Source organism: Mixophyes fleayi, chromosome 2 (genome assembly GCF_038048845.1).
Source record: "Mixophyes fleayi isolate aMixFle1 chromosome 2, aMixFle1.hap1, whole genome shotgun sequence".
NCBI classification, from domain to species: domain Eukaryota; kingdom Metazoa; phylum Chordata; class Amphibia; order Anura; family Limnodynastidae; genus Mixophyes; species Mixophyes fleayi.
Genome location: NC_134403.1, coordinates 234,561,859 through 234,588,183, shown reverse-complemented (window position 1 = coordinate 234,588,183; position 26,325 = coordinate 234,561,859). Strand labels below are relative to the sequence as shown.

Sequence of the window (26,325 nt, the reverse complement as noted above, 5' to 3'; positions counted from 1 at the left end):
ATTCCACACATCAAAGGTGGATATTTTGGTATTATGCCCAGGCATGACAATGGCTTTCTTCTTATCACATGCAAGAACTGCTTCCACCAGTGAAGCACTTACACAAACAACATCATCCTCATCAACATCCTTATTAGCGCCCTAGTCAGCTACACAAATATCCCCTGTCTAAGTCAGCAAATTGGATAAAGTCATTTCAATTAATATTGAGCAAACTTGGTTGTCTTTGTCTGAAAATATGCATAGAACACGCTACGGCGTGGAAGGGCGTGTCTAGCCGCAACACGTGGCAATAAACAGTTTCTACACTTTTACACACATTCGCACAAACATACATTTGTAAATAGTACACATTAATTGTAGTTGCAACACATAGTCATTTATGTCGAAATATAGTAGTATTCATGTTTAATATTATAAGTTATATGCATACTAGTGAAATATATGGTTCAGGTTATGGGAAATGTGTCATGTCTGATATCATGTTGATCCGCTTTACATCAGCAGCTGTCCGGTGCATTCGACGAGGAGATCGCACATTGCATACTCTAGTTGTTGATGTTAGGGAATAAACCTTTAAGATGATGCTGACTATAAAATGCTGATAGACTAGTTGTAACTGGATTCTTGGCGGGAAGAAATGAGCACATCCCCTGGAGAGATGACCCCCACCTTTGGATTCCTTAGTTTGAACTAAATAAACAAATAATGACCTCTGCGCACTAGCTCTGTCTGCATATGAGAAAAGTTGGCGTGCAGCTGCAGTAGGAGGTCCTACCCTCCTAAAAACACTCAATAACACAAAATATACTGTAGCGCTCAGCCAACCTCAATATACTACCTATAACGTCAGAAACCCTTATTCAAACTTGTAATAATCACATCTAACCAGCAACATAGTACAAAGCACAACCGTGTGCAATCCTCAGTTATAGTTCGTTATATTCCGTGGCTTCTGTTGTACACTTCATGTGTTCGGACCTCAACGATATTGTCCCCGTTCCATGCAAGTCAAAAGAAAACACACCATCAGCTTCCAGAATGATATACCAAAAAACTGAAGCTATCCGTTACTTACATGTAGGTTTAGGGGAGTCTAGTTCCGCTCGATGACCCGTAACGGAACCGTCACTATGGAAACCCGGTCCCACAGGGTTCAAATTCTTGAAGTGACCTTGGTGCTCTCGGGTTCATTATGAGGAACAGATGTCTTACTCAATGTCCACGCTCATTCTTTGAATTCTGCAAAATTGAAATTGTGCTCTAACGGCTGCCTCTGCTCCTGCTGAGATGTGACTTTTACAACCATAGCAACATAATGATGAAGCTTGATTGGTAGAGTTTTGTTCAAAACTCTACCAATCAAGCTTCGTCATTGTGTTGCTATGGTTGTAAACGTCACATCTCAGCAGGAGCAGAGGCAGCCGTTAGAGCACATTGAGTAAGACATCTGTTCCTTATAATCAACCCGAGAGCACCATGGTCACTTAAAGAATTTGAACCCTGTTGGACCGGGTTTCCATAGTGACGGTTCCGTTACGGGTCATCGAGCGGAACTAGACTCCCCTAAACCTACATGTAAGTAACGTATAGCTTCAGTTTTTTGGTATATCATTCTGGAAGCTGATGGTGTGTTTTCTTTTGACTTGCATGGAACGGGGACAATATCGGTGAGGTCCGAACACATGAAGTGTACAACAGAAGCCACGGAATATAACGAACTATAACTGAGGATTGCACACGGTTGTGCTTTGTACTATGTTGCTGGTTAGATGTGATTATTACAAGTTTGAATAAGGGTTTCTGACGTTATAGGTAGTATATTGAGGTTGGCTGAGCGCTACAGTATATTTTGTGTTACTTAGTTTGAACTAGCCTATGATCTGCAACTCCCTGGACCTTCCTGAAGCCTGGACCAATAGAAGCAAGCCATACCATCTGCATTGTTTCACTGTATTTCTGTTTGCATATAAGCAGCAGCTCTCATCTAGTGTTCAGACACATTGACCACAGACTTCAGACCTGAATGACTGTTCACTAGATCCAGAGCGTCTGCGATAAGTAACGGCTGTACTTATTATTTCGCTTGAATTATTCTGTTACTTTTTGAGAATAAATATTTGTGCGTTGGAAACACAAATCGAGATTCGACAATCGTTATTGGATAGCAACAAAACGTGCATAACAATTTGGGGGCTCGCGGCGGAAGTTTCGTTGCCGGAAGATACGCAAAACCAACGGATTTCGGTTCCGCAACAAAGGGTGGAGACGCGTCATATACGTGTAAGAACGCAATGTGTTCAAAACCTGAATTTTACTCTGTGTTGTGAAACCGAATGTCCGTTTTGCAATATGTAAGGTGCGCTAACTTGAATCTCGGGACAAAAGAGAAAACTGCTTTCTTTTTATTGTCATATTGCGTTTTATGTATTACAGTTCGTGCGTATGCGTACTGCTTTGCGTATGTGAACTTCCGGTAGACTTGCCACGTGGTTAAACAATTGTTTTGATAGTTGTTATATACGCATAATATAATCACTTGTGAAAACCTCTGAAACGTTATTACTATTGTTGGGAATTTTGTTGATTTTCTGCGCAGAAAAGGTGTATGTTGTGTGATTTTGTGATTTCAATACACTAAAGTTGTGATCTATTGTTGAATAGAGTGTCAGTTGCTGTCTGACGAGGCAGGTGCCCAACTGGTGAACGGTATATTAGGCAGATATACCGAAGGCGAAAACAAAAGGGGTTTTCGTCAGCAACGCCCAATAGATCGCATGGTTTACTGATAATTAGTATTAGTAGGCGGTGCGATCTGATCGCGCGGTAAGGACAACCGTGAGTGTGAATTGGAAGAGCAGTTTGGAGGAATTATACTGGAAAGGCAGGTTGATTGTATCGACTTTGCGTTACCAGCGATAATAAACTAAACAGATTTTGTAATAGAGCCGGGGTATAGAGGAGCTGATACCCTTGGGGGCCTACAGTGATATTTCTGTGTTAGGGGTCCTCGCCTGGTGAGAGAAAAAGCGAGTGGATGCGGCTAGTGGAAATACGTCCACCGGGCATTAGAGATCTCTAGCGGTAGATTGATTGTAGCAACAGGGTTGAAAGTGTTTGTGGAAGAGACAAAGTATTGCGGTATATTTGTGGTCAACATAGATATTGGTACTGTTCAACATGGGTGCTAAGCATACGCTAGAGATGGGCAGTGTACTGCTTAAGGAAGGGCCTATTGGTTCAGCGAGGTTTCTTATGTGTAAGAAATAAGGTGAATACGCAACGGTTTATTGCGACATGTGGGTCAAGATGACCAAGGACTGTGTTAGGCCTTTCCCAACAATAGGAAGTTTTAATTCAGAGGTACTAAATAATGTAAAAGATAAAGTGTGGTTGATTAAGTCAACAAAAGTGAGAAATAAACATAATGATTGTTTGAAATTGTGGCAAATGGAATGCAACACATGGCAGAGCAGCGAAAAGCGCTTGCAATACAGAAGTAGCCGGTGAGAAGCGTGGCGAACTCAGTGCGAGCGCGCCCCCGCCACCCTATGTGGCGGGAGGGGTAAGTACAGCCGTTATTAAAAATTTAAAAAAGGAATTTGCTAAGTTATATCCTGTTTTAAGTTAGTTTAAAACAAGTGTTTCTGAAGAAGAAGATGAACCCACTGTAATTTCAGCCATTGTCCATGCTGTTAATATGCTAGAGGTTCAGCGTAAGTATGGAAAGGGGGCAATGGCTGAGATAGGTGAGAGTAGTGTGACCACTAGGAGGGATAACATTCAAAATACTGAAACAGCAAAATCCTGTAGTTACTTCTAAAGACAGTGAACCAGTGGGTACGTATCCAGTCCGCACAATATCAGTTCCCAATGGGAAGGCGGACAAGGATAGTGTAGTTCCTTTATGAAATGTTACAATGCATTGTCCCTGGACTAGATCAGAATTACGCTCCATTATGACTGAATTCCCAGACCCTAGAAAAGAGTTGGCTAAGTGTCAGAAATTTGTTAAAGTCTTAGGAAATGCACATGAACCAACCAATAAGGACTGGTGTGTAGTGTTGAGAGCGTGTCTTCCTCCCAATACTAACATACAAAAATTTATTAAAGATTGTTCGTTGGAGGAAGATGACACCTTGACTGATGAGATTAATCAAGAAAATATAGAACAAATTGTCACACATTTAGCCATCTATTTTCCTGTAGTAGTGAATTGGAGTAAAATTTTCACCATTAAACAGAAAGATAGTGAAACAGCATCAGAATACTTCGCTAGAGCTCTAACAGCGATAGCACGGTTCACTGGGATATCAAACATAGGTGAGGACCCACATCACAGAGAGGTAGCTGTAGGGGTATTAATGGATGGCCTTAGAGAAAATTTAAAGATGAGGGTACAAACCACGTTACCTAATTGGAGAGGCATCACAGTAGATTCTCTTAGGGAGTCTGCTGTGGAGCATGACAAAAACCTTTTTAGAAAAAAGGAAAGAGAAAAGTGATAGGTTAATGACGGTAAGTATACAGGCTCTAGAGGGAATGCATACACGACCACCAGCATACAACCCATATAACAAGAAACATAAAATAGTCAGGTATTTCAAATGTAACGAAGAAGGACATTTCATGAGAGATTGTTAAAAGGAGAGGCGCAATACACATAAGGGTGGGTCACATAAGTATCTTCCAAAGAGGAATTCACATAAACAAGAGGACTCAAACCTGCCCGCGCACATTATAGCAGCAAATGCCGTGCGGGAAAGCGATAGTCAGCGCTAGGGGTCAGGTCATACCTGTAGTCTACAGCCAGTGAGGTTAACTGAGAGTCTGAGAGAAGAACCAACAATGATAGTTGACATAGCTTGTAGGAAACAAACTTTTTTGTAGATACAGGGGCGGGCAGATCTGTGATAACATCTCCTTTTAATCTACAGGTGACCAGTAAAACTATTCCAGCTATGGGGGTAACGGGAAGAGTGTTACATTATCCTTTAACTAAACCCACAGAAGTTACTATCGGGCCCCTGCATACTAAGCATTCATTTCTCTTAGCTGCAGCAGCTCCTACTAACTTGCTAGGGAGAGACTTGTTATGTAAAATGGGATGTGTCATATACTGTACCCCAGATGGTGTGTTCTTAGATATACCAAAGAAGGTCGCGCATGAGGTACAGGATATATTTTACACCCCTCAAAGGTTAATGTTACACTCTACTGTTATAGAACAAAGTCCATCTCAAGTAAAGGGGATGTTGCTGGAAATACCGGGTTCCCTATGGACCAGAGTGGACAGGACACTGGATTGATGGCAAGTGTAGCTCCTGTGATGGTAAATCTAAAAAGTGGTAGGATAGCTCCAAAAATCCCACAGTATCCATTAAATTCGGAGGGGGAATTAGGTGTATATCCTGTTATTGAGAGGCTGTTGCAACAAGGGATTTTAATTCGTACATCCAGCACAGCAAATAGTCCCATTTTCCCTGTGAAGAAGAGTGGGGGGAGGGGCTATAGATTAGTCCAGGACTTAAGGGGAATTAATAAAGTTGTTGAGAGCCAATTCCCGGTAGTGCCGAATCCAGCTGTAATCCTCATGCAGATTCCACCGTATGCTAGTCATTTTACTGTCATTGATCTATGTTCTGCTTTCTTCTCAGTCCCTCTTCACCCTGACTGCCAATACCTATTTGCATTCTCCTACAGGGGAGTGCAATATACATGGACCAGACTTCCCCAGGGGTTCATTGACAGCCCCAGTATTTTCTCTCAAGCCTTACATGACTGTTTATAAACTTTCCAGCCTAGCAATGGGTCTGTTCTAATTCAATATGTGGACGATATGTTGTTGTGCTCTGATTCTTTTATGTCATGTTTACATGATACTAAATTGTTGTTGCTCCATCTCTCGCAAACAGGGCACAAAGTGGCAAAGGACAAGTTACAGCCATGTCAGACTAAGGTCAAATACTTAGGACACTGTCTCACCCAGGGGCCAAGACACTTGACGACCGACGGAATTGAGGCCATACAACACATGACTCTGCCGCAGAGCCAGAATGTCACGGGCACTAGGAGTCTTTACCCAGGGATCACCAGATGGTAGGCTTACCAGAGCAATGTAGATGGTAATAGGGTACTCTGGTAGCTGGGTGATCACGGAACATGAAATGATGACCGATGAGATGCTCAGGAAAGTCTATGACTAGCAACACTGGTAATAATGAGGTAATGATACACAAGGAACTGTATGGACAAGGACACGTGAAGGTAGTCAGTGGTCTGCGATAGCAAGTTGTACCACTGCTATAGTGAGGAGGAATGTCCAACAGAAACAAGGAGGTGATGAGAGTCAGCGGTCTGCGGGTAGCAAGCTGTACCGCTGTCTGAGTGAAGGAATGGAATCCAAGTGGAGGTATCCAGGTAGTCAGTGGTCTGCGGTAGCAAGTTGTACCACTGCTATGTGAGAGGATAATGGAACAGGTGATACCGGAAACAGGGATCAGTGGTCTGACATCAGCAAGTTGTACCACTGCATATATATGTGAAGAGGTGCACGGGGGAAGACTGCAACACAGGATAAACACAGGCACCTTATACACGATCCACAGTAATATGCACAATATAGGTATATATATATGTAAATGACTGATCAGGTCTGCAATCTAGAAAGTCTCTTGAAGTAGTCCAGCACAATGATAACACAGTCAATGATGGCAATAGACTCAGCGGATAGCAGACTCCAGAGAGAACCAAACACAGTCCAGCAAGATATGCAATACACAGCACAGTCAATGAGAAGTATGCATACCGTGGTTCAGCAGTAGCAGTCAGATGGGATTGCAGCGGTACCTGAGCGGCTGGAGGCCGACTGGATAGGAAGTCCCTGGATAGGAGAAGCAGCGGTCTAGCAGGTGCAGCGCACAGGTGAGTAGACCGACAGGGACACAAATCCACAGGAGTCAGCAACACGTGGAACTGGACTCATAGGAAACCCAGGAGAATGGAGATGATCCAGCAGAGGGTAGTAGAAGAGATACAAATCCAATGCTGACAGGAGGGTAGAGGCCAGTGGAACACGTGAAGGCGTGGAGAGTGGATCAGCAGGAGATGGACGATAGCGCTGACCACAGCGGCAGGACTCAGCGGCACACGGAGGTAACCAGTAGCAACCACAGGAACCAACAGCGATGGGAAACAGGAGTGCAGCGCAGGGCAGGAGCTGTAGATCACGAAGTGTAGCAGATGGTAATGAAAAGCGGCAGTCTCGAGGAAGACACAGCAAAGATGAGATGAGAGTGTAGTGCACGGAGGCAGCGGATAGTAATCAGCTGGCAGTCACGATGTTGAACACAGGCGAGTTGCAAGCAGGAGACTGTAGTGCACAGAGGCAGCGGATAGTAGTCAGCTGGCAGTCACGATGTTGAACACAGGCGAGTTGCAAGCAGGAGACTGTAGTGCACAGAGGCAGCGGATAGTAGTCAGCTGGCAGTCACGATGTTGAACACAGGCGAGTTGCAAGCAGGAGACTGTAGTGCACGGAGGCAGCGGATAGAAATCAGCAAACAGACTTGATGAGAAGCAGGTGAGTGAGGTAAAAGCTGGAGTGCACGGAGGCAGCGGATAGCAATGAGCAAACAGTCACATTGATATAAAATAACGTTGAAGTGGTGTAGAAGACTGTAGTGCACGGAGGCAGCGGATAGGAATCAGCAAACAGTCATGATGATACAGTTGATGGTAGAAGTGGTATGGAACCACAGTAGTAGAAGTGGTTTGGAAACCACAGGAATCAGCAGCACTGAATACACAAGTAATACAGGAACACCTTCAGAGACTCATGAGGAATGAGACTCCAAGATCAGGCAACGTGGTAGTGACCACAGGTGCTTAATATAGGGAGGTTGCCTGATCTGCCAATTAAGTTAAAGGAACATACACTGGAGGTATAGAAAGGGCTGCGCATGCGCAGTCCCTCAGGATGGAGGACGGCCACGGTTCCTAAATGTCCGGGAAGAAGCACTCACAGTCCGGTGAGTGACAGTACCCCCCCTTTTAAAGGTGGGCACAGAACGCCTGGAACCGGGCTTGTCCGGATTTTTGGAATAAAACTTCTTCAGAAGGGCAGGAGCATTAAGATCTTCAGCTTTGATCCATGAACGCTCCTCAGGACCAAAGCCCTTCCAATGAACGAGGAAACGGAGGACTCCTCGCGAAATTTTTGCATCTAGTACCTCGGTAATCTCAAAATCCTCCTCCTGATGGACTTGAACTGGCTGCGGAGCTGAGGGAGGAGTTGAAAAACGGTTGATAATAAGAGGTTTGAGCAAAGATACATGGAAGGCATTAGAAATCCGAAGACTCTTAGGAAGAAGGAGTTTCACACATACTGGATTGATAACTTGAATGATCCTATATGGACCAATAAAACGAGGGGCGAATTTCATGGATGGAACCTTCAAACGAATATTTTTTGTGGATAACCAGACACGATCTCCAATTTTTAGTGGTGGAATAGCCCGCCTCTTCTTATCAGCGAAAGATTTATATTTGACAGATGTCTTCTTCAAACAGGTTCTAACCTGAGACCAGATATTTTTAAAGGTCTGACAAACAGTCTCCACCGCAGGAACTTGGGTGGGCGGGAGGGCAGGAAATTCCGGAAAAGACGGATGGTGACCGTAGACCACAAAGAATGGAGTTTTGGATGATGACTCATGGTACATGTTGTTATGGGCGAACTCAGCCCAAGGGAGTAACTCTACCCAGTTGTCTTGATTGGCTGATGAAAATATCCTTATAAAAGTCTCAAGATCTTGATTGACACGTTCGGTTTGTCCATTGGATTGTGGATGGTAAGAAGATGAGAGTGCTAATCGTATGCCCAAGGTTTTACAAAGGGCTCGCCAGAATCTGGACACGAATTGTACTCCTCTATCAGACACAATCTCAGATGGACATCCATGGATACGGAAGATCTCTTTAATGAAATGTTCAGCCAGGATAGACGAGGAAGGCAAACCAGACAGAGGGATGAAATGAGCCATCTTCGAAAATCTGTCCACTACGACCCAAATAGTGTTATGGTTCTTACTAGGTGGTAAGTCAGTAACGAAATCCATACTAATATGGGTCCATGGTTTGGACGGAATGGGTAGTGGTCGCAGCAACCCTGCTGGGGTTCTGCGGGAGGATTTGAATTGCGAACATAATTCACAGGAAGCAATGAACTCTTTGACGTCTCTCCTCATTGAAGGCCACCAGTAACTTCGAGAGAGGATCTCAAAAGTCTTGTGTTCACCGGCGTGTCCAGAAAAACGAGAGGCATGGAACCACGAAAGGATTTTCCTCCTTAGAGTAGGAGGCACGAGGGTCTTCCCAAATGGTAGCGTTTTGGTGGATGAAGCAGCCAGTGAGATACATTTGGGGTCTAGAATGGTATGGTTGGAAACCTCTTCTATATCAGAGGACGTAGCAAAGGCTCTAGATAAGGCATCAGCTTTTTTGTTCTTGGCAGCTGGTTTGAAGGTAATTATTAATTCAAAACGGGAAAAGAAAAGAGACCATCTTGCTTGACGAGGGTTCAAGCATTGGGCAGACTGGAGATATGACAAGTTCTTATGATCCGTGAAGATCGTCACCGGGTGGCGAGCTCCCTCCAACAAGTATCTCCATTCCTCTAATGCGGCTTTGATAGCCAGTAATTCCTTGTCTCCGATGGTATAATTCTTCTCTGCGGGTAGGAGACCCCGAGAATAGAAGGCACAAGGGTGGAATTTTTGCTGTTCCGAGCGTTGGGAGAGAATAGCTCCTAAGCCCACATTAGAGGCATCTACTTCTAGGAAAAAAGGGAGTGTCACATCAGGCTGACGAAGGATTGGAGCCGAAGAGAAGGACTCTTTTAATGTTTGAAAGGCTTGAATAGCCTCAGTAGACCATTGCTTAGGATTAGCCCCTTTACGAGTCAGGGCCACAATAGGAGATGCAATGGAAGAAAAGTCTTGAATGAAGCGTCTATAGTAATTGGCAAAACCTAAAAAACGCTGGATGGCACGAAGAGTAGTTGGCTGGGGCCAATGTAGTACAGCATTTACTTTGTCAGGATCCATCTTCAGACCAACTCCGGAAACAATATACCCCAAGAATGGAATCTGGGGTAATTCGAATGAACATTTTTCTAATTTACAGAACAATGAATTTTTCCGTAGCCTGGAGAGGACTTCTGCCACATGTTGGTGGTGAGAAGGCAGGTCCTGTGAAAAAATCAATATGTCGTCCAGGTAGACGACGACACATACATATAATAAGTCCCGAAAAATCTCATTGATGAAGCCCTGAAAAACAGCGGGGGCATTACATAGCCCGAAAGGCATTACCAGATATTCGTAATGCCCGTCTCTGGTGTTAAACGCCGTCTTCCATTCGTCACCGGAACGGATTCTGATTAAATTGTAAGCACCACGAAGATCCAACTTAGTAAAAATACGGGCTCCCTTAATGCGGTCAAATAGCTCAGTGATCAACGGAATGGGATACCGGTTCTTGATAGTAATGGCATTGAGTCCACGAAAATCTATACAAGGGCGTAATGATCCATCCTTCTTTTTGACAAAGAAGAACCCAGCTCCAGCGGGCGAGGTGGAAGGTCGAATGAACCCACGCTGGAGGTTCTCCCGTATATATTCAGATGTAGCTTGAGTTTCAGGTAACGAGAGTGGATAGACCCGGCCTCTGGGAGGAGTCTTGCCAGGAAGAAGATCAATCGGACAATCCCAAGAACGATGAGGAGGAAGACGTTCAGACTGAGCTTTATCAAAAACATCGGTAAATGAAGCATATTGAGGAGGGAGTCCCGGTGAAATAGCTGAAATGGAAGCTTGCTGTACCTTGAGAGGAATGACTTGGGAAAGGCAATGATGGTGACATTCAGGCCCCCAAGACGTGACTTGAGGGGTGCGCCAGTCAATCTGGGGAGAGTGACACTGAAGCCATGGAAGGCCTAGGACAATCGGACTTGTCGTAACAGGAAGAATTAAAAACGATATCTCTTCATGATGCAGAGCACCAATCTGAAGGGTTACTGGAGACGTACTCTGGGTGATGAGACCGTTGATGAGACGTGATCCATCGATAGCCGTCACAGTAATGGGAGTTTTTAAGGTAATCATTGGTAGAGACCATTGATTAACTAACGATTTGGAAATAAAATTTCCTGCTGCTCCGGAATCAATCAATGCCTGTGACTCAAAGGTCTTGGTAGCAAAGGAAATAGTCACATCAAAAGCGCAGACTTTAGATTTCATAGACGATGGAGAGGACTCCAGGGACCCTAACTTCACCTCTCCAGAACTAGTTAGGGCCTGGCATTTCCCGATCTCTTAGGGCAGGAGCTGAGGACATGAGTGGAATCAGCACAATAGATACAGAGTCTATTCTTGACTCTTCGTTTCCTCTCCTCAGAAGATAACTTGGAACGTCCAATCTCCATGGGAATCACAGCGGGTGACACTGGACGAAATTGAGGGTTAGAGCGAAAAGGTGCTTTAGCAGAAGTCGTTTTCTCAGCCTCTCTTTCACGAAATCTCATATCAACACGATGGCATAGAGAGATCAAATCTTCAAGTGACGAAGGAAGCTCTTGGGTAGTCAGTGCATCTTTAATTTTATCGGAAAGCCCCTGCCAGAAGGCGGCAACTAGGGCTTCAGTGTTCCACTGAAGTTCAGAGGCTAAGATCCTAAATTGAATGACGTACTGGCCTACAGTATGAGATCCTTGTCGCAGACGGAGGATGCTGGAAGCAGCGGAGGTCACACGACCTGGTTCATCGAACACACTTCGGAATGTAGAAATGAATTTGGCACTATCTTGTAATATTGGATCGTTCCTCTCCCACAGAGGGGAGGCCCAAGCCAGGGCTTGTCCTGAAAACAAAGAGATAAGATAGGCCACTCTGGAACGATGGGTAGAAAAATTTTGAGGTTGGAGCTCAAAATGGACTGAACATTGGTTAAGGAAACCCCTACAAGTTTTGGGGTCTCCATCGTACTTTGACGGAGTAGGCAGGTGAAGCGTGGAAGCTATAGACACCTGGGATGGCAATGGGGAAACGGAGGAAAGCACAGGAGCTTCAGTAGTAGCTGTCACAGTCTGTCCAGATGTTCCATGGGAGGTTAATGACTGATAACACTGAAGTAACAGCTGTTGGCGGGCATCCTGTTGCTCCGCACGGCTAACCAGATGTTGCAGCATCTCTTTGGCGGTAGGTTCCACATCTGGGTCTGTCATGGCCTGATCTTACTGTCACGGGCACTAGGAGTCTTTACCCAGGGATCACCAGATGGTAGGCTTACCAGAGCAATGTAGATGGTAATAGGGTACTCTGGTAGCTGGGTGATCACGGAACATGAAATGATGACCGATGAGATGCTCAGGAAAGTCTATGACTAGCAACACTGGTAATAATGAGGTAATGATACACAAGGAACTGTATGGACAAGGACACGTGAAGGTAGTCAGTGGTCTGCGATAGCAAGTTGTACCACTGCTATAGTGAGGAGGAATGTCCAACAGAAACAAGGAGGTGATGAGAGTCAGCGGTCTGCGGGTAGCAAGCTGTACCGCTGTCTGAGTGAAGGAATGGAATCCAAGTGGAGGTATCCAGGTAGTCAGTGGTCTGCGGTAGCAAGTTGTACCACTGCTATGTGAGAGGATAATGGAACAGGTGATACCGGAAACAGGGATCAGTGGTCTGACATCAGCAAGTTGTACCACTGCATATATATGTGAAGAGGTGCACGGGGGAAGACTGCAACACAGGATAAACACAGGCACCTTATACACGATCCACAGTAATATGCACAATATAGGTATATATATATGTAAATGACTGATCAGGTCTGCAATCTAGAAAGTCTCTTGAAGTAGTCCAGCACAATGATAACACAGTCAATGATGGCAATAGACTCAGCGGATAGCAGACTCCAGAGAGAACCAAACACAGTCCAGCAAGATATGCAATACACAGCACAGTCAATGAGAAGTATGCATACCGTGGTTCAGCAGTAGCAGTCAGATGGGATTGCAGCGGTACCTGAGCGGCTGGAGGCCGACTGGATAGGAAGTCCCTGGATAGGAGAAGCAGCGGTCTAGCAGGTGCAGCGCACAGGTGAGTAGACCGACAGGGACACAAATCCACAGGAGTCAGCAACACGTGGAACTGGACTCATAGGAAACCCAGGAGAATGGAGATGATCCAGCAGAGGGTAGTAGAAGAGATACAAATCCAATGCTGACAGGAGGGTAGAGGCCAGTGGAACACGTGAAGGCGTGGAGAGTGGATCAGCAGGAGATGGACGATAGCGCTGACCACAGCGGCAGGACTCAGCGGCACACGGAGGTAACCAGTAGCAACCACAGGAACCAACAGCGATGGGAAACAGGAGTGCAGCGCAGGGCAGGAGCTGTAGATCACGAAGTGTAGCAGATGGTAATGAAAAGCGGCAGTCTCGAGGAAGACACAGCAAAGATGAGATGAGAGTGTAGTGCACGGAGGCAGCGGATAGTAATCAGCTGGCAGTCACGATGTTGAACACAGGCGAGTTGCAAGCAGGAGACTGTAGTGCACAGAGGCAGCGGATAGTAGTCAGCTGGCAGTCACGATGTTGAACACAGGCGAGTTGCAAGCAGGAGACTGTAGTGCACAGAGGCAGCGGATAGTAGTCAGCTGGCAGTCACGATGTTGAACACAGGCGAGTTGCAAGCAGGAGACTGTAGTGCACGGAGGCAGCGGATAGAAATCAGCAAACAGACTTGATGAGAAGCAGGTGAGTGAGGTAAAAGCTGGAGTGCACGGAGGCAGCGGATAGCAATGAGCAAACAGTCACATTGATATAAAATAACGTTGAAGTGGTGTAGAAGACTGTAGTGCACGGAGGCAGCGGATAGGAATCAGCAAACAGTCATGATGATACAGTTGATGGTAGAAGTGGTATGGAACCACAGTAGTAGAAGTGGTTTGGAAACCACAGGAATCAGCAGCACTGAATACACAAGTAATACAGGAACACCTTCAGAGACTCATGAGGAATGAGACTCCAAGATCAGGCAACGTGGTAGTGACCACAGGTGCTTAATATAGGGAGGTTGCCTGATCTGCCAATTAAGTTAAAGGAACATACACTGGAGGTATAGAAAGGGCTGCGCATGCGCAGTCCCTCAGGATGGAGGACGGCCACGGTTCCTAAATGTCCGGGAAGAAGCACTCACAGTCCGGTGAGTGACACAGAAGCAAATTCGTACCTTCTTGGGGATGTGTGGATACTGTAGATCCTGAATCCCAGGTTTTTCTGTTCTGGCATTACCATTGCAGGAGCTAGTCTCTTCCTCGAAACCAGAATGTGTCGTACACACAGAAGAGTCAGAGCAAGCATTCTTTGATCTTAAAGATAGTCTGACTAGAGCACCTGCATTGGGAATACCTGATTATGAAAAGCCTTTTGAGCTATACTGTACGGAAGCTGATGGTTGTGCAGCAGGTGTCCTCACACAGAAACATGGTGACGCTAGCAGACCGGTAACATACTACAGTGCACAATTGGACACTGTGGCAAGATCACTCCCAACATGTCTCAGAAGTGTAGCAGCAACTGCTCTTCTGGTAAGTAAGAGCGAGGACGTAGTATTAGGACATGATTCAACTGTCTATACACCCCATGCTGTGTCAGCTCTGTTAAATTCAGCTCAAACCAGACATGTCTCTTCAGCTAGATTCACAAAATGGGAACTCTCCTCAGGGATTTGTGTCATTTCTGAATCGGAACATACATTTTCATCTAATGCCTTACTGTTTTCTTCCAGCTTGGCTTTTACACATAAAAGTATTTGGACACCACTTTTGGAGTCCGAATGACAAGGTCTTGCTTGGTCATGACTAACCTTACAAGAAGATGCCTCAGTGACAGTTGCAGAACTAGCACTCAGAGGCGAAGGCCTCATTCTTTCCTTGCCACTGCGTGTGTAGAATGACATGTTGGCAATTTTATTTTTTTCTGCAGATAACTTTGCCTGGTTTACAGGTCTTTTTTTCTTGACCAAGGTGAAAGGTGTTTTTTTACATTTTTGTTTCCCTGTCTTAAAAACACTATGCACTTTAGCTTAGGCTTTAGCAGATGTTGCAGAGGGATTACTATCATAATGACTGGTGCCAGCAGCTGCTTGGTGTCCCTGGTCTTCTGTGTACTGCTGTGAATCCATTTTGATAACACAGTACAATGTGACTGCAGATTAAGAACAACACTGCCAGCCCTATTATTTGTATTTCAGCAATGACAATTAGGAATGGAGCAATGGACCCCTCCTCTTTGTGTGTTATCTATATAACATCGTACAATTTGACTGCAGATTTAGAAGACCAAGCCTGCCAGCACTATTATTTCTATTTCAGCAATGGAGCAATGGAGCTCTCCTCTTTGTGTGTTACCTATATAACACAGTACAATGTAACTGCAGATTTAGAAGACCAAGCCTGCCAGCCCTATTATTTCTATTTCAGCAATGACAATTAGCAATGGAGCTCTTCTCTATATGTGCTGCCTATATAACACAGTACATGGTGACTGCAGATTTAGAAGACCAAGACTGCCAACCCTATTATTTCTATTTCAGCAATGACAATTAGCAATGGAGCTCTCCTGTTTGGGTGTTGCCTATATAACACCGTACAATTTAGCTGCAGATTTAGACCAAGACTGCCAACCCTATTATTTCAGCAATGACAATTAGCAATGGAGCTCTCCTGAATGTCACTGGAGACTTTGAAGCACACTGCTACCCCTCCTCTTTCTTTTCTACCTATGACGCTGCCCAACTGCACTAAAGACTGCCAAGAACTGTGCTACCCCTTCTGTGTCCCTCTGTGAAATGGCGCTGTGGAGAGCATTACTTATACAATCCATAACTCGCGAGATCCAATGATGTAACTATGCCATTTTGCCTCGTTTTCAATTCCGAGGGAGTGGCTTGGTACTCGGATCTGCTAAGTTCGGGTGTGTTCAATTCTCCGGGAACCGAGGTTGAGCATCTCTAGGGTATTGATACTTCAGATTCAAAATTTTTGTCGATTGTTGATTTTTTATCCCTTACACCTAGAGGTAGAACTGGAACGTGCAAGTGTATCCTGAGTACAGTAAGTGTGTGTTCATGATTAGTTGTGAACACATTCCCAGATATGCCTTTTAGAAAGCACTCTCTTCCGGTTACTGGAGGACTAGTGCATTGAAACAAAATTATGATGATGACTATCACCAACACTATCTTTTTGCTTCTGATTGGACCTCTCCAGCTGATAGTCCTTAAGTTATTAGCGCAACAGCTATACTATATGAAGACTTTCATATTACTTGAAATTTTCATTTGGAATACTGCAGGAAAGAAGAAGAAGATTCCCATCTGATTTTTAAAGAGCTAAACAACAGATGTGGAGGTGTTTGCATTTGATCATAAAATGTAATTAAATGCAATTTTTGCATTTTTTATTTGTCAAGACACTATTTTTGTGTATATGACAAAATTACATTATTATATTGTGTATAAATACAATAATGCAATTTTAGCATCAACTATTAGCATTGTCAAGCCAAATCTCTATGCTATCGTGGGATGCAAGTATACACACTTGTTATGCCCAACAGATGTCCAGGACAAATGCTAGTGTTTTTGAGCTGTATGTATCTTCATATGTGTCCGACTCAACATATACCCGTAAGTATGTTTTTTTAGTGTGGGTCTTTTGCTACCTATATTTGGTGCGCCTGAGCGTCCAACTGTAGATGAGCACCATTATTTATACATTGCTAGGTCCTTTCATGCATTTTCATAAACTTGTTGTAACAATATCAAAATTTAAAGGGAAAATTCTGCAACTAGGAAGATCATAACACATTACTGTGTACTAGATCTACTTCATATAGAAGTGCCAGACAATTTTATACATGTGTATCACGTTACAGGCAAGCCTTTTGGATCCTTTGCAGTCTGCGTGGTTTAGCTCTGCCTACAACCGAGATGTGGAATCTAACCGGGTGATGGGATTCACCAGGGAACCCCGCAAGGAGATTTGGTCTTACCTGCTTCACTCCCGCAGGTTGTGGTTCTCTGGGCAGGCACCAAATGAGCCTGGTTGGAGAGGGGGTAGGTGTAAGATTAGAACAAGAACTGGATAAACAGCTTTAACTGTGAATCTGGAAAGACTGGGATCCAGGTATGATAGGTACTGCTGGTATAAGTTGTCTGGATAACCAGGTTTAGCAGGGAAGCTTGAGACACTGGATTTCCAAGTATGACAAGTGACTGCAGGCCCAGGGTGTCTGGATACTAAAGTTAATCTGGTAAGCTGGAGATACAAGTTTTCCTAGTATGATAGGAGACTGCAGGCACAGGGTGCCTGGATAGCCAGGTTTAGCTGGGAAACTGAAGACGCTGGTTCTCCTAGTATGACAGGTAACTGAAGGTACAGCTGTATGGATAGCCAGAATAAACTGGGAAGCTGGAGACGCTGCTTTTCCAAGTTTGACGGGTAACTGCAGGAAGCCAAATAATCCTCATTTGAGCAGACTGAAGGACATGAAGATCTGGAAATCTGGAAAAGGCATAGGTGCCTTAAATAACTGAGACAGGTAAGTGTGGGGAAAAACTACTCAGCCTATGGCTAAATGACAGGGAAAATTAAAGATGGATCGGTGCATGTGCATTCTTGAATCCAAGATGGCGCCTGTCACTGAACGGACGTGGCGCCTCAGTACCAGGAGACGCGGGGGTGACATCCAGGTAAGCGTGCCGGACTCTGCAAATTTAGTATGTGACAATGTGTTGGAGAGTGTAATTAGCAATCGTTTTGTATAAGGTAACTTGTATTATGGGATTAATGGTATTTTAGCAAGCAGAGAACCTAAAGACTCTATTAACCTATTAGCCCTTTGGCCAGCATTAATACATTTAGGACAATTGCATTTTATAGTAATTGATATAGTAATTAATAAGTCAGTTACTATTAGAGCCTGCCTTCAAGGATCAATTAGTGATCACTAGTAGGAAAAGACAAATACATGTCTTATCTGCTTCTCTTTGTTCCTTACTAACAGTTCTACTGTTGAAGTAAACCTTCATTGGTGGCATACCGAAATACATACAATTATACTTCAAGTTGATAAATATAGAGAGAGAAAAGAAAGAAATATTCAGAATTAGGGGATAATACATTTTAAGTTATGTTTGTTGTAACTGTTAGAAATTTTGTACTGCAATCTCATTTATTTAACCAAAAATAGAATATGCCAGCTCTAGAAATAGAAAAACATAGTTTGTGTAACAATCTAGGACTGAAGGAGTAATACAGCTCTCCTCCCCACTGCTTTTGGAGCGTCCTCTACTTCATAATATACTTGTGGCATGCTAGTGATGCTGTTAGGACACCCTGGAACCCATTTTGTTCCTCATTTTTGGCAATGATCTCTGGAGGACAATCTCAAGCATACACAGCCTGAATTAACTAAGCGTGTTTGTGTGCACCTACCTGGACGCACACATCTGATGCACATCCTACTTAAGGAGGCTATTTCAATCTATCTGCACTATCTTGACTCCCTGGTGCTTAAGAAACTCTATCTCCTACAGCTGGGTCCTTTTAGATACAACATTTTATCAATGTCATATAGTTGTTGAGCAGGGTACTGAAACCATTCAAGCACCATTTCAAACTCTATGTGTAGTAACCAATATTATGACATGGTTCTTGGCCCCAAAACTGGACCCCCATTTTTTCACTGACAGCTGGTCTTCAAAACTGTTGACATGCAGGGGAACACAAATCCACTGTCTATTAAAGTGCAGTAGGCTTTGTAGCATGGAACTAAATGCTAGCAACTCCTGCAACAATGGTATATCTGCCACATACAGTTTTGTGAGATAACATGCAGAATATATACTATAAGTGGTTAGAAAAGAGCAAACATCCCTGTGATTCATGTTTTTGTTGGTAATTGACAGAATAATTGCTTTTTTGGATTTCATATTAAGTGTCCGAGAGAGCTTTCGATTTGGTTTGATTTTGATTTGATGACAACATTTTCAAGCTTCTAAATCTAATGGTGAATAAATGTGATTGAAGTATTTTATAAATAATTAATGAATGGAATTATAACATTTGTGAGAAATAATGACTGGTTATAAAACAAATGCTTGAATATTCAGAAAAGCACAAAATATATACCATTTGATCATCTTACCTTGCCAACTTCTTGCGTTTCCGTTCCTCTGCTTTTGCTTTCTGTGCAGAGGTAAGGTTCTCTGCTTCAGCAAGGTTATCAACAGCAATAGCGAGAAATACATTTAGCAAAATGTCTGTAATTTGCTAAGGAAATATTACACGGAGAGCATTCTTTGTAAAAAAAAAAAGGCATCCTATCATATAAAAGCCAAAAATCATGAGACAAAGTGACACATAGTTTACCTGAAATATTATGCTATACACTTTGCTATAATAAATTGGAGCATTCTTTTTTTAGGTCCTGTGAAGCTTCAGTGTTCTTCAAAATGCTCCCGATTCCATTTAATCCAGAGTGGAAGGGTGTAATTAGCATCAAAGTATCTAGCCGCAAGATTAATATAAGCATATGCTAGAAATATGACTAACAAATATTCAAAATACCTACAATTACATTGCAATCAATATAAAGCCATATACAGCCTTGTATGTATCATATACAAAACAAAATGTACATAATTTGCAATTTGAAATATACACATATGTCATTGACAAATTAAAGTGCATTAGTACATTGTATTACAAGTATAATGAACATATAGGGCCTGATTCATCAAGGAACACAATAGAAAGACTTTTTTTTTAAAAAAAAAATCATTTAACCTGTACATACGTACATCCGTACTCAAAGACAAGCACACATAAGGAATACATTCATCGAAGAATACGGTAGTAGCTCACGTGACATAAAATCTAACACAAGTGTCATTGCGTTTTATTTGCTCTTCTATGTGATTTTGGAGCAATTGCATTTTATTTCATGACATGCTTCTTTACTCCTGCTTCACAATTGATTGCACATGCATGCAGTTCCTTAATTACCCTAATACTCCTAAACATTCATATTTCATAACAATTACTGCATATTAATTCTTTCTATTCATTTCCACATCAACCTTCACTTTTCCATGATATCCAAAAACACTTTAGAACATACTTTAATCACCTATCACACATTTGCTGAGTAAAAGTAAAACACACACACACACACACACACACACACACACACACAAGGATGTTGTTTAAATAATATTTTTATAGCAAAATAAGTAAAAATCAACTTTTCAAACATTTAACTGACATAAAAAATGAACTAAAATGTTTTTAAACAAATCTTAATATTTAGATTTTTTTTATTCTTTTATTCTTTTTTTTTCTTCGGTACCTGTAAAGAAAATACATTAGGACCTCACAACATTACGATATTTTGCAAACATATCTATGTTTGTAAATTTGGCCCAGATTTTTCTAGCTCTGCAGAGTTCAGATGTACTACATTAATAGAAATTCTCTGAAACATTCAGCTTAGTGTGAACCAAATACTAGCAGGGGACTGCATTTTGGAGGCACATGCAGATATATTGTGGAGCACTGCTTTGCAACAAACAATTATTAGTACCATGAAGTCAGACACCTGTAGAATAGTAATCTTTTCCTAAGCCTATGGCAAAGACACATTTCATTAAGAAAGGATTTCTGAGGCCGACACTTTTACGCTGCAAAAAAAATTAATAAAATAATACTAGATTATAAAATCAAAATACTTACATTCTTCTTCAAGATCCTGGGAAGGGCTCCCTGCCTCCTCCAGCTGGGTCTTCTCCTGGGGCTACTCCATTATGAGGAGTTCTCCAGGTTTTCCTCCTGGGGTGGAGAAAGTGGTTTTCTGGGGGTGAGGAAAGAGGTTGTATATGTGCTTGACCCAGGACGTTTCTAAAATCTTCAGTATCCTAAAGTGAATGTAATCACAACCTGATACTGAAACATCACTATTGCATACCAGACCTGGTATTTTGTCCAATGAAGGTTATTACAAGCTACATTACTATATACAATACTTTCTCTTCTACACTTTGATGTAACTACATGGACTAGATCAAACTGTAATCAGTTTATTAAAATTAATTATTTTAAATTGAGATCTTATGCCTTGCTATTTGGGTGGGTTATGTCATGACTACCTGGTTCTGGCATTGCCACCTTAATACCTGAAATGTGAGTGTCGCCCTTTTAAGTGACGTGAATCCACACTGTCACGATTTTCTACTGTTAGGGTTTATATAATGGATGCCGGACATGTTGCCTGTCACATTTTTCAGTAAGTGTGCCTTTTGTACATATCGCCCTTATAGTTTTCGCAATTTTCCTGTCTGTACAACTGTTGTAGGAGTTGTAGTCATCAGAATTGTGCGCTGCTGCCATACCAACTCCTCAGGCAAATCTTTGCAGCCCTTTTGGCTGCATTATTTTGCTTGTTACTTATGTAAAGAGCAGTAGGTCCCAAAGAACTTTACATTTGCCAAGTGTCTGAAGCTCAGCTATGTTGAAACTTGCTACCCTCCTGTGTGCAAGTGAATGAGACTTTTCAACAATCTCCTCACTGTTTGGCTCCCATAGGTATGTAAATCGCGGATTTCTTCTTTCTAAAATGGTGGATTTCCTTTCACTTGTCCCAAGTCGAGTATCTGTAATTCAATCTCAAAAGTGGACCGTACCAAGGCAAATAGGGGTGTTCCAATACCTGGGCGTTCACACACAACAAATGTTTGTATGTGCTCTCCAGACACTATATAAAGCTGGACAGGTAAGGAGTGTTTATTGCTATTATGTCTATCTTTATATCTGTATTTTGCCTGTATTTTCCGAAATAATCTCCACTTGCCTTTTTAAAAATGAGATTATCAATATTTCAACAATAGCACCACCAAGGGCTAGCACCCTAGATTGCAACCTAGTCAGTCTATTAGATAATCTGGCCATGTAGTCAAGATTACTATGTATTTTATTTGATGATCCCTTGGAAAATAACCAAGTTATAAATAGACTAGTAGGTAAAATTGTTATCAAGCTTGCATAAAGTTTTCACTTTATGCGTATTGCAAATCTTTTGGTGTAACATTGTCTGTATAAGACACCACATATACACTTATTACTAATTACTAATGTGTGCTATGAAATCTACTGATATGATGCAAAAACTTGTATGTTATAGCCAAAAACATAAATGGTTATGATGTTATTTATTTCTTCCCTTATGTTAGATGTAGATGCAGAGGAGCAGAGCCAAGTGAGATAGAACAGGATCCCACAAACAAAGACACCTGTAGAGGGACGGAGGTATAGCAGCCACTGACAGAACAATTTGGGGATAGTGGCCATCTGTCAATCTATAAAGATTTTTTTTAACAAAAAGTGTGCAAGGAACGCATCACTGGAACTAAAAATGGATCACATCGAAAACACTTACCATGATCCATACAACCTTTGGCGAGATTGACCGATACCACTGTTTACAATAAATACACAATTTTGAAGAAACATAAGTTTTCCTTGGTTACTTGTACATTTATTGTAAGTAAGGATGAGCGGGCTCGGATTCCGCAAATCCGAGCCCACCCGAACAGTGCGGATCCGACGGGATCCGAGCACTGTTCGGGAACTTCCGGGCGACAAACGGAGCCAAACCGAGGCTATGACATCCAAGTCTCGCGTCGGATCTCGCGAGACTCGGATGTCATAAATACTCACCTGGCGGGCGCCATCTTCATTCTGGCTGTGATCATTCGTGAGGGAGGTTGTAGTTAGGGAGCTCCTGATCAGTTTAGTGGTTCTTTGTGCTTTGTCCAGTGCTCTGTCCTGGTGAGTCAAGTGGTGCTTTGTCCAGTGCTTAGTCCTGCTGAGTCCAGTGGTGCTTTTGTCCTGTGCTCTGTCCTGCTGAATCCAGTGGTGCTGTGTCCTGTGCTCTGTCCTGCTGAGTCCAGTGGTGCTGCCTGTGTCCTGTGCTCTGTTCTGCTAAGGGCATTGTTATTTCAAAATTATTCATAAGTTATAAAAAATTTAATTTTTTTTATAAAAAACCTATACAAAAATAATTTAAAAAATATATAAAAAAATTATACAAAAATTATACAAAAATAATTGAAAAAAATATAAAAAAATTAGTTAAAAAATACTAGGTACTGCTATTTCAAAGTCAAACTACGTTCACTGTTGCTGCTGTACCAAACAATAATTGGTACTGCTATTTAAAAGTCAAACAACGAGGGGCGTGGCCAGGACGCCATTCCGGAAAGCTGTTCTTTCTAAGGGCTCCGTGGATCCATTCATCCAAAACCTTAAAACTGGGCTTTCTGATCCCCAAAAGCTGCCTCAAAGGAACAACCAGGCAAGCAGGACACTCAGAGCGCACATCCACGCCGTCTGAACGCCAACAGCTCACCTGACACTTTCAGCTGCCCGCTTCTTTGGACCCCCGGACGCCCGCTGACCACTCCTCCCGAGCCTCTCCTGCGACCTCCACGGCTCCCCGCTGCCCCTCCACTGCCTGTGGGCTCCCTCACGCCAACGATCGGTGGATCCCCCCGGGGACAGGCCTACTTCCGGTCGGGGCTCCAGACCTCGAGTGCCGACGCGACCCGCGGGACGCTCACTTCCGGTGGGCGGGGCTACATCGTTGAGCGGCACTGTCTCGTTACCTCTGGCTGGCTTTACAGGTCAGGGATCAGACACCCCCTACCTGAGGCTCCTGGCCGGACCCCTAGGGCTGCACATCGCCTACGGCTGCCTTTCTGAGGATCTACAGTAAAGAGGACCTACCCGGAAGCCTGATTCCTAGCTGCACTGGGTTTGTGACCCCACTGAAGGGTAAGAAGCACTGGCAACTACTGTATGCCCCCCTTCTGTATTGCTTCCCCCTGGATGGCCCACTACCCTGTGCCTGCCTGAAGTCTTTTTTCACTCAGTACTGACCGGGTGTACGCGTCCTTTCTACCAGCCTGGCTACTTGCTTACCTTTTTGCTCTGTGGCCTGACCCAACCCTCTAAAATGACTTGGTTCTAACTATGTAATTGTGTCCCTCTGGACCCTGAGCTACACCCTGTGGAACAACCGGGCTCCCCTCACCTGTACCGCCTGCTTATCCTCCCCTGCCCCCCTTACCAAAATGCCTAAAGGCAAAAAATCTGCAGGGGGAGACCTTCTCCCCTACCTTTCCAAGCAAAAAAACCAGGCTAGATCTGGTGAACACTCTGATTCAGGATCTGACGAAGACGATAGCTCACCTATCACCCGCCGGGACTTCTTGTCCCTCCTCAGAGAGGTGAAAGACGTCAAAACCTCGGTACAGGCCCTCCTCTCCCTGAAGACAGATATCGTGAATATTGGAAACAGAACAGTCCATCTGGAACACCGTGTCGAAGAGGTGGTGACGTACCAGCAAACACATGATACGGATCTGGACCAGATCCGCCAAGACATCCTCCAGCTGCAGGAGGGCCAGGAGGACCAGGATAACAGAGCCAGACGCAACAACATGAGAATTCGGGGGATACCTGAAAGTGTGGAGTCTGCCCACTTGGAACTCTACCTCAAAAAGCTCTTCACACGACTTTCCCCCCAAATCCCGGAGGATCAACTCTTACTGGATCGGGCCCATCGTGCACTTAGACCTCGCGCTCAGGACCCGTCTCAACCCAGGGACGTTATCCTTAGAATGCATTATTTCACAGCAAAAGAGGCTGTCATGCGGGAAGCACGCCGACTTCCTTCAATTACCTACGATAATGCCACCCTCCAGATCTTCCAAGACCTCTCCCCACTCACTCTGGCCAAACGAAGGGACTTCAAACCGATAACTGCACTTCTCCGCCAAAAAGAAATCAAGTATCGCTGGGGTTTCCCCTTTCGTCTCCTAATCTGGCACCAAGGTTCTATGCTCATGGCCAGAACCCTTCCTGAGGCACAAGCTCTACTTCCCAAGCTTGGCATCACTACAGGACTCCCCGTCCTCCCTGAACCCTCTCCCCTCCCCCAGAGGGCGTCTAAACAGTCGACGCGTCAACCTCCCAGGACCGAGTGGAACACGATCCCACCGACCTCATCATCTTCTCCACGACCCACCGAAACTTCTGGGACTTGACTTGCAGCACCAGGTTTTTCTCTTGTGTTTCTTTTCCAAAATTTTTTTTTTCTTTTTCTTTTTTTTTTTTTATATTTAAATTTTTTTCTTTTTCTTTGTTGCAATATTTGCCCCCTTATGCTAATGGTGTGGGGCTATGATACCTGAAAGCCTCACTGTATCTAGTCGCAATGTTTTGCAGGTTATCATAGGTGTATTATTTACCTGTTGATCTGTTCCTGATGTTCTTGGTCTCGATATAACTATGCTGCTGGATCCCGGCTCCCTTCGGATGCCTCCCCTATGAGGGGGCGCGTCCTGGGTCGCCTAGGATTCCCAACTTATACCATGTTAGGTTATGTTATACAATGTTAAGCCAATGTTAACCAGAGCTACCACTCTCTTCACGTCCACCTTGGGGTGACTGTGAAATACGGCCGGGGACACCCCACTCGAGCCGTGAATTTGTTGTTCAAAGAAACTGTTGTGCTCTGCTAATTTTTTTCTTTGATGTTACTTAACTCTCACACTACTTTCTCCTACCTCATTGACTCCCCTCAACTGCCTTCCCTCTTATTTCCCGATGCAACACCCCCCCATCCCCGGGAATACATTTCCTACCCTCTATTTTGCCTTGGGTCTATGCCCCCCCCTCCCATTCTCGCCCACACGGTTCTTCCACCCGTGAATTCCTGCTACCTTTGCTAATATTTACAATATCTCAGGTGAACCAGAGGGATGCACACCTAGAGCCTAGCTCCTCGCTCCCCGGTGATGTACCCTCTCGCGACCTCGCCACGCCTCCCTAGAGCCTACGGCTCTTTTGCTGACCTATGTGCTTCCCCAGCACATAGTTTTCCTTCCCATTGTCGGCACTACAGGTCCCGGCCTATTTCGCCGAGTGACCATACACCCCCCCCTTCCTCTCCCACTCCCCCTCTAAACCCTCCCCCTCTCTTATTTGACCACTCTGTGTTGGATCTTCTCCTGATCTTCCTCCTCCTCGCTGCACATGGGCTTTAGAGCACTCTCCTTTAATGTTAAAGGGTTGAATAGCCCCCAGAAAAGGGGTAAGCTTTTCGCTACCCTAAAACTTCATAAGGGCGATTTAA

At 43.8% G+C, this 26,325-nt stretch overlaps 1 protein-coding gene across 1 annotated transcript in view; it reads right to left on the bottom strand.

Annotated features, from left to right (window-relative positions):
- CACNA1S (calcium voltage-gated channel subunit alpha1 S) overlaps nucleotides 1-26,325 on the bottom strand; it is a 451,977-nt gene that overhangs the window by 214,676 nt on the left and 210,976 nt on the right. The window contains exon 15 of the mRNA XM_075195636.1: nucleotides 19,279-19,393. Within this exon, the coding sequence (XP_075051737.1) occupies nucleotides 19,279-19,393 (115 nt within the window). The remainder of the gene's footprint in view (nucleotides 1-19,278; nucleotides 19,394-26,325) is intronic.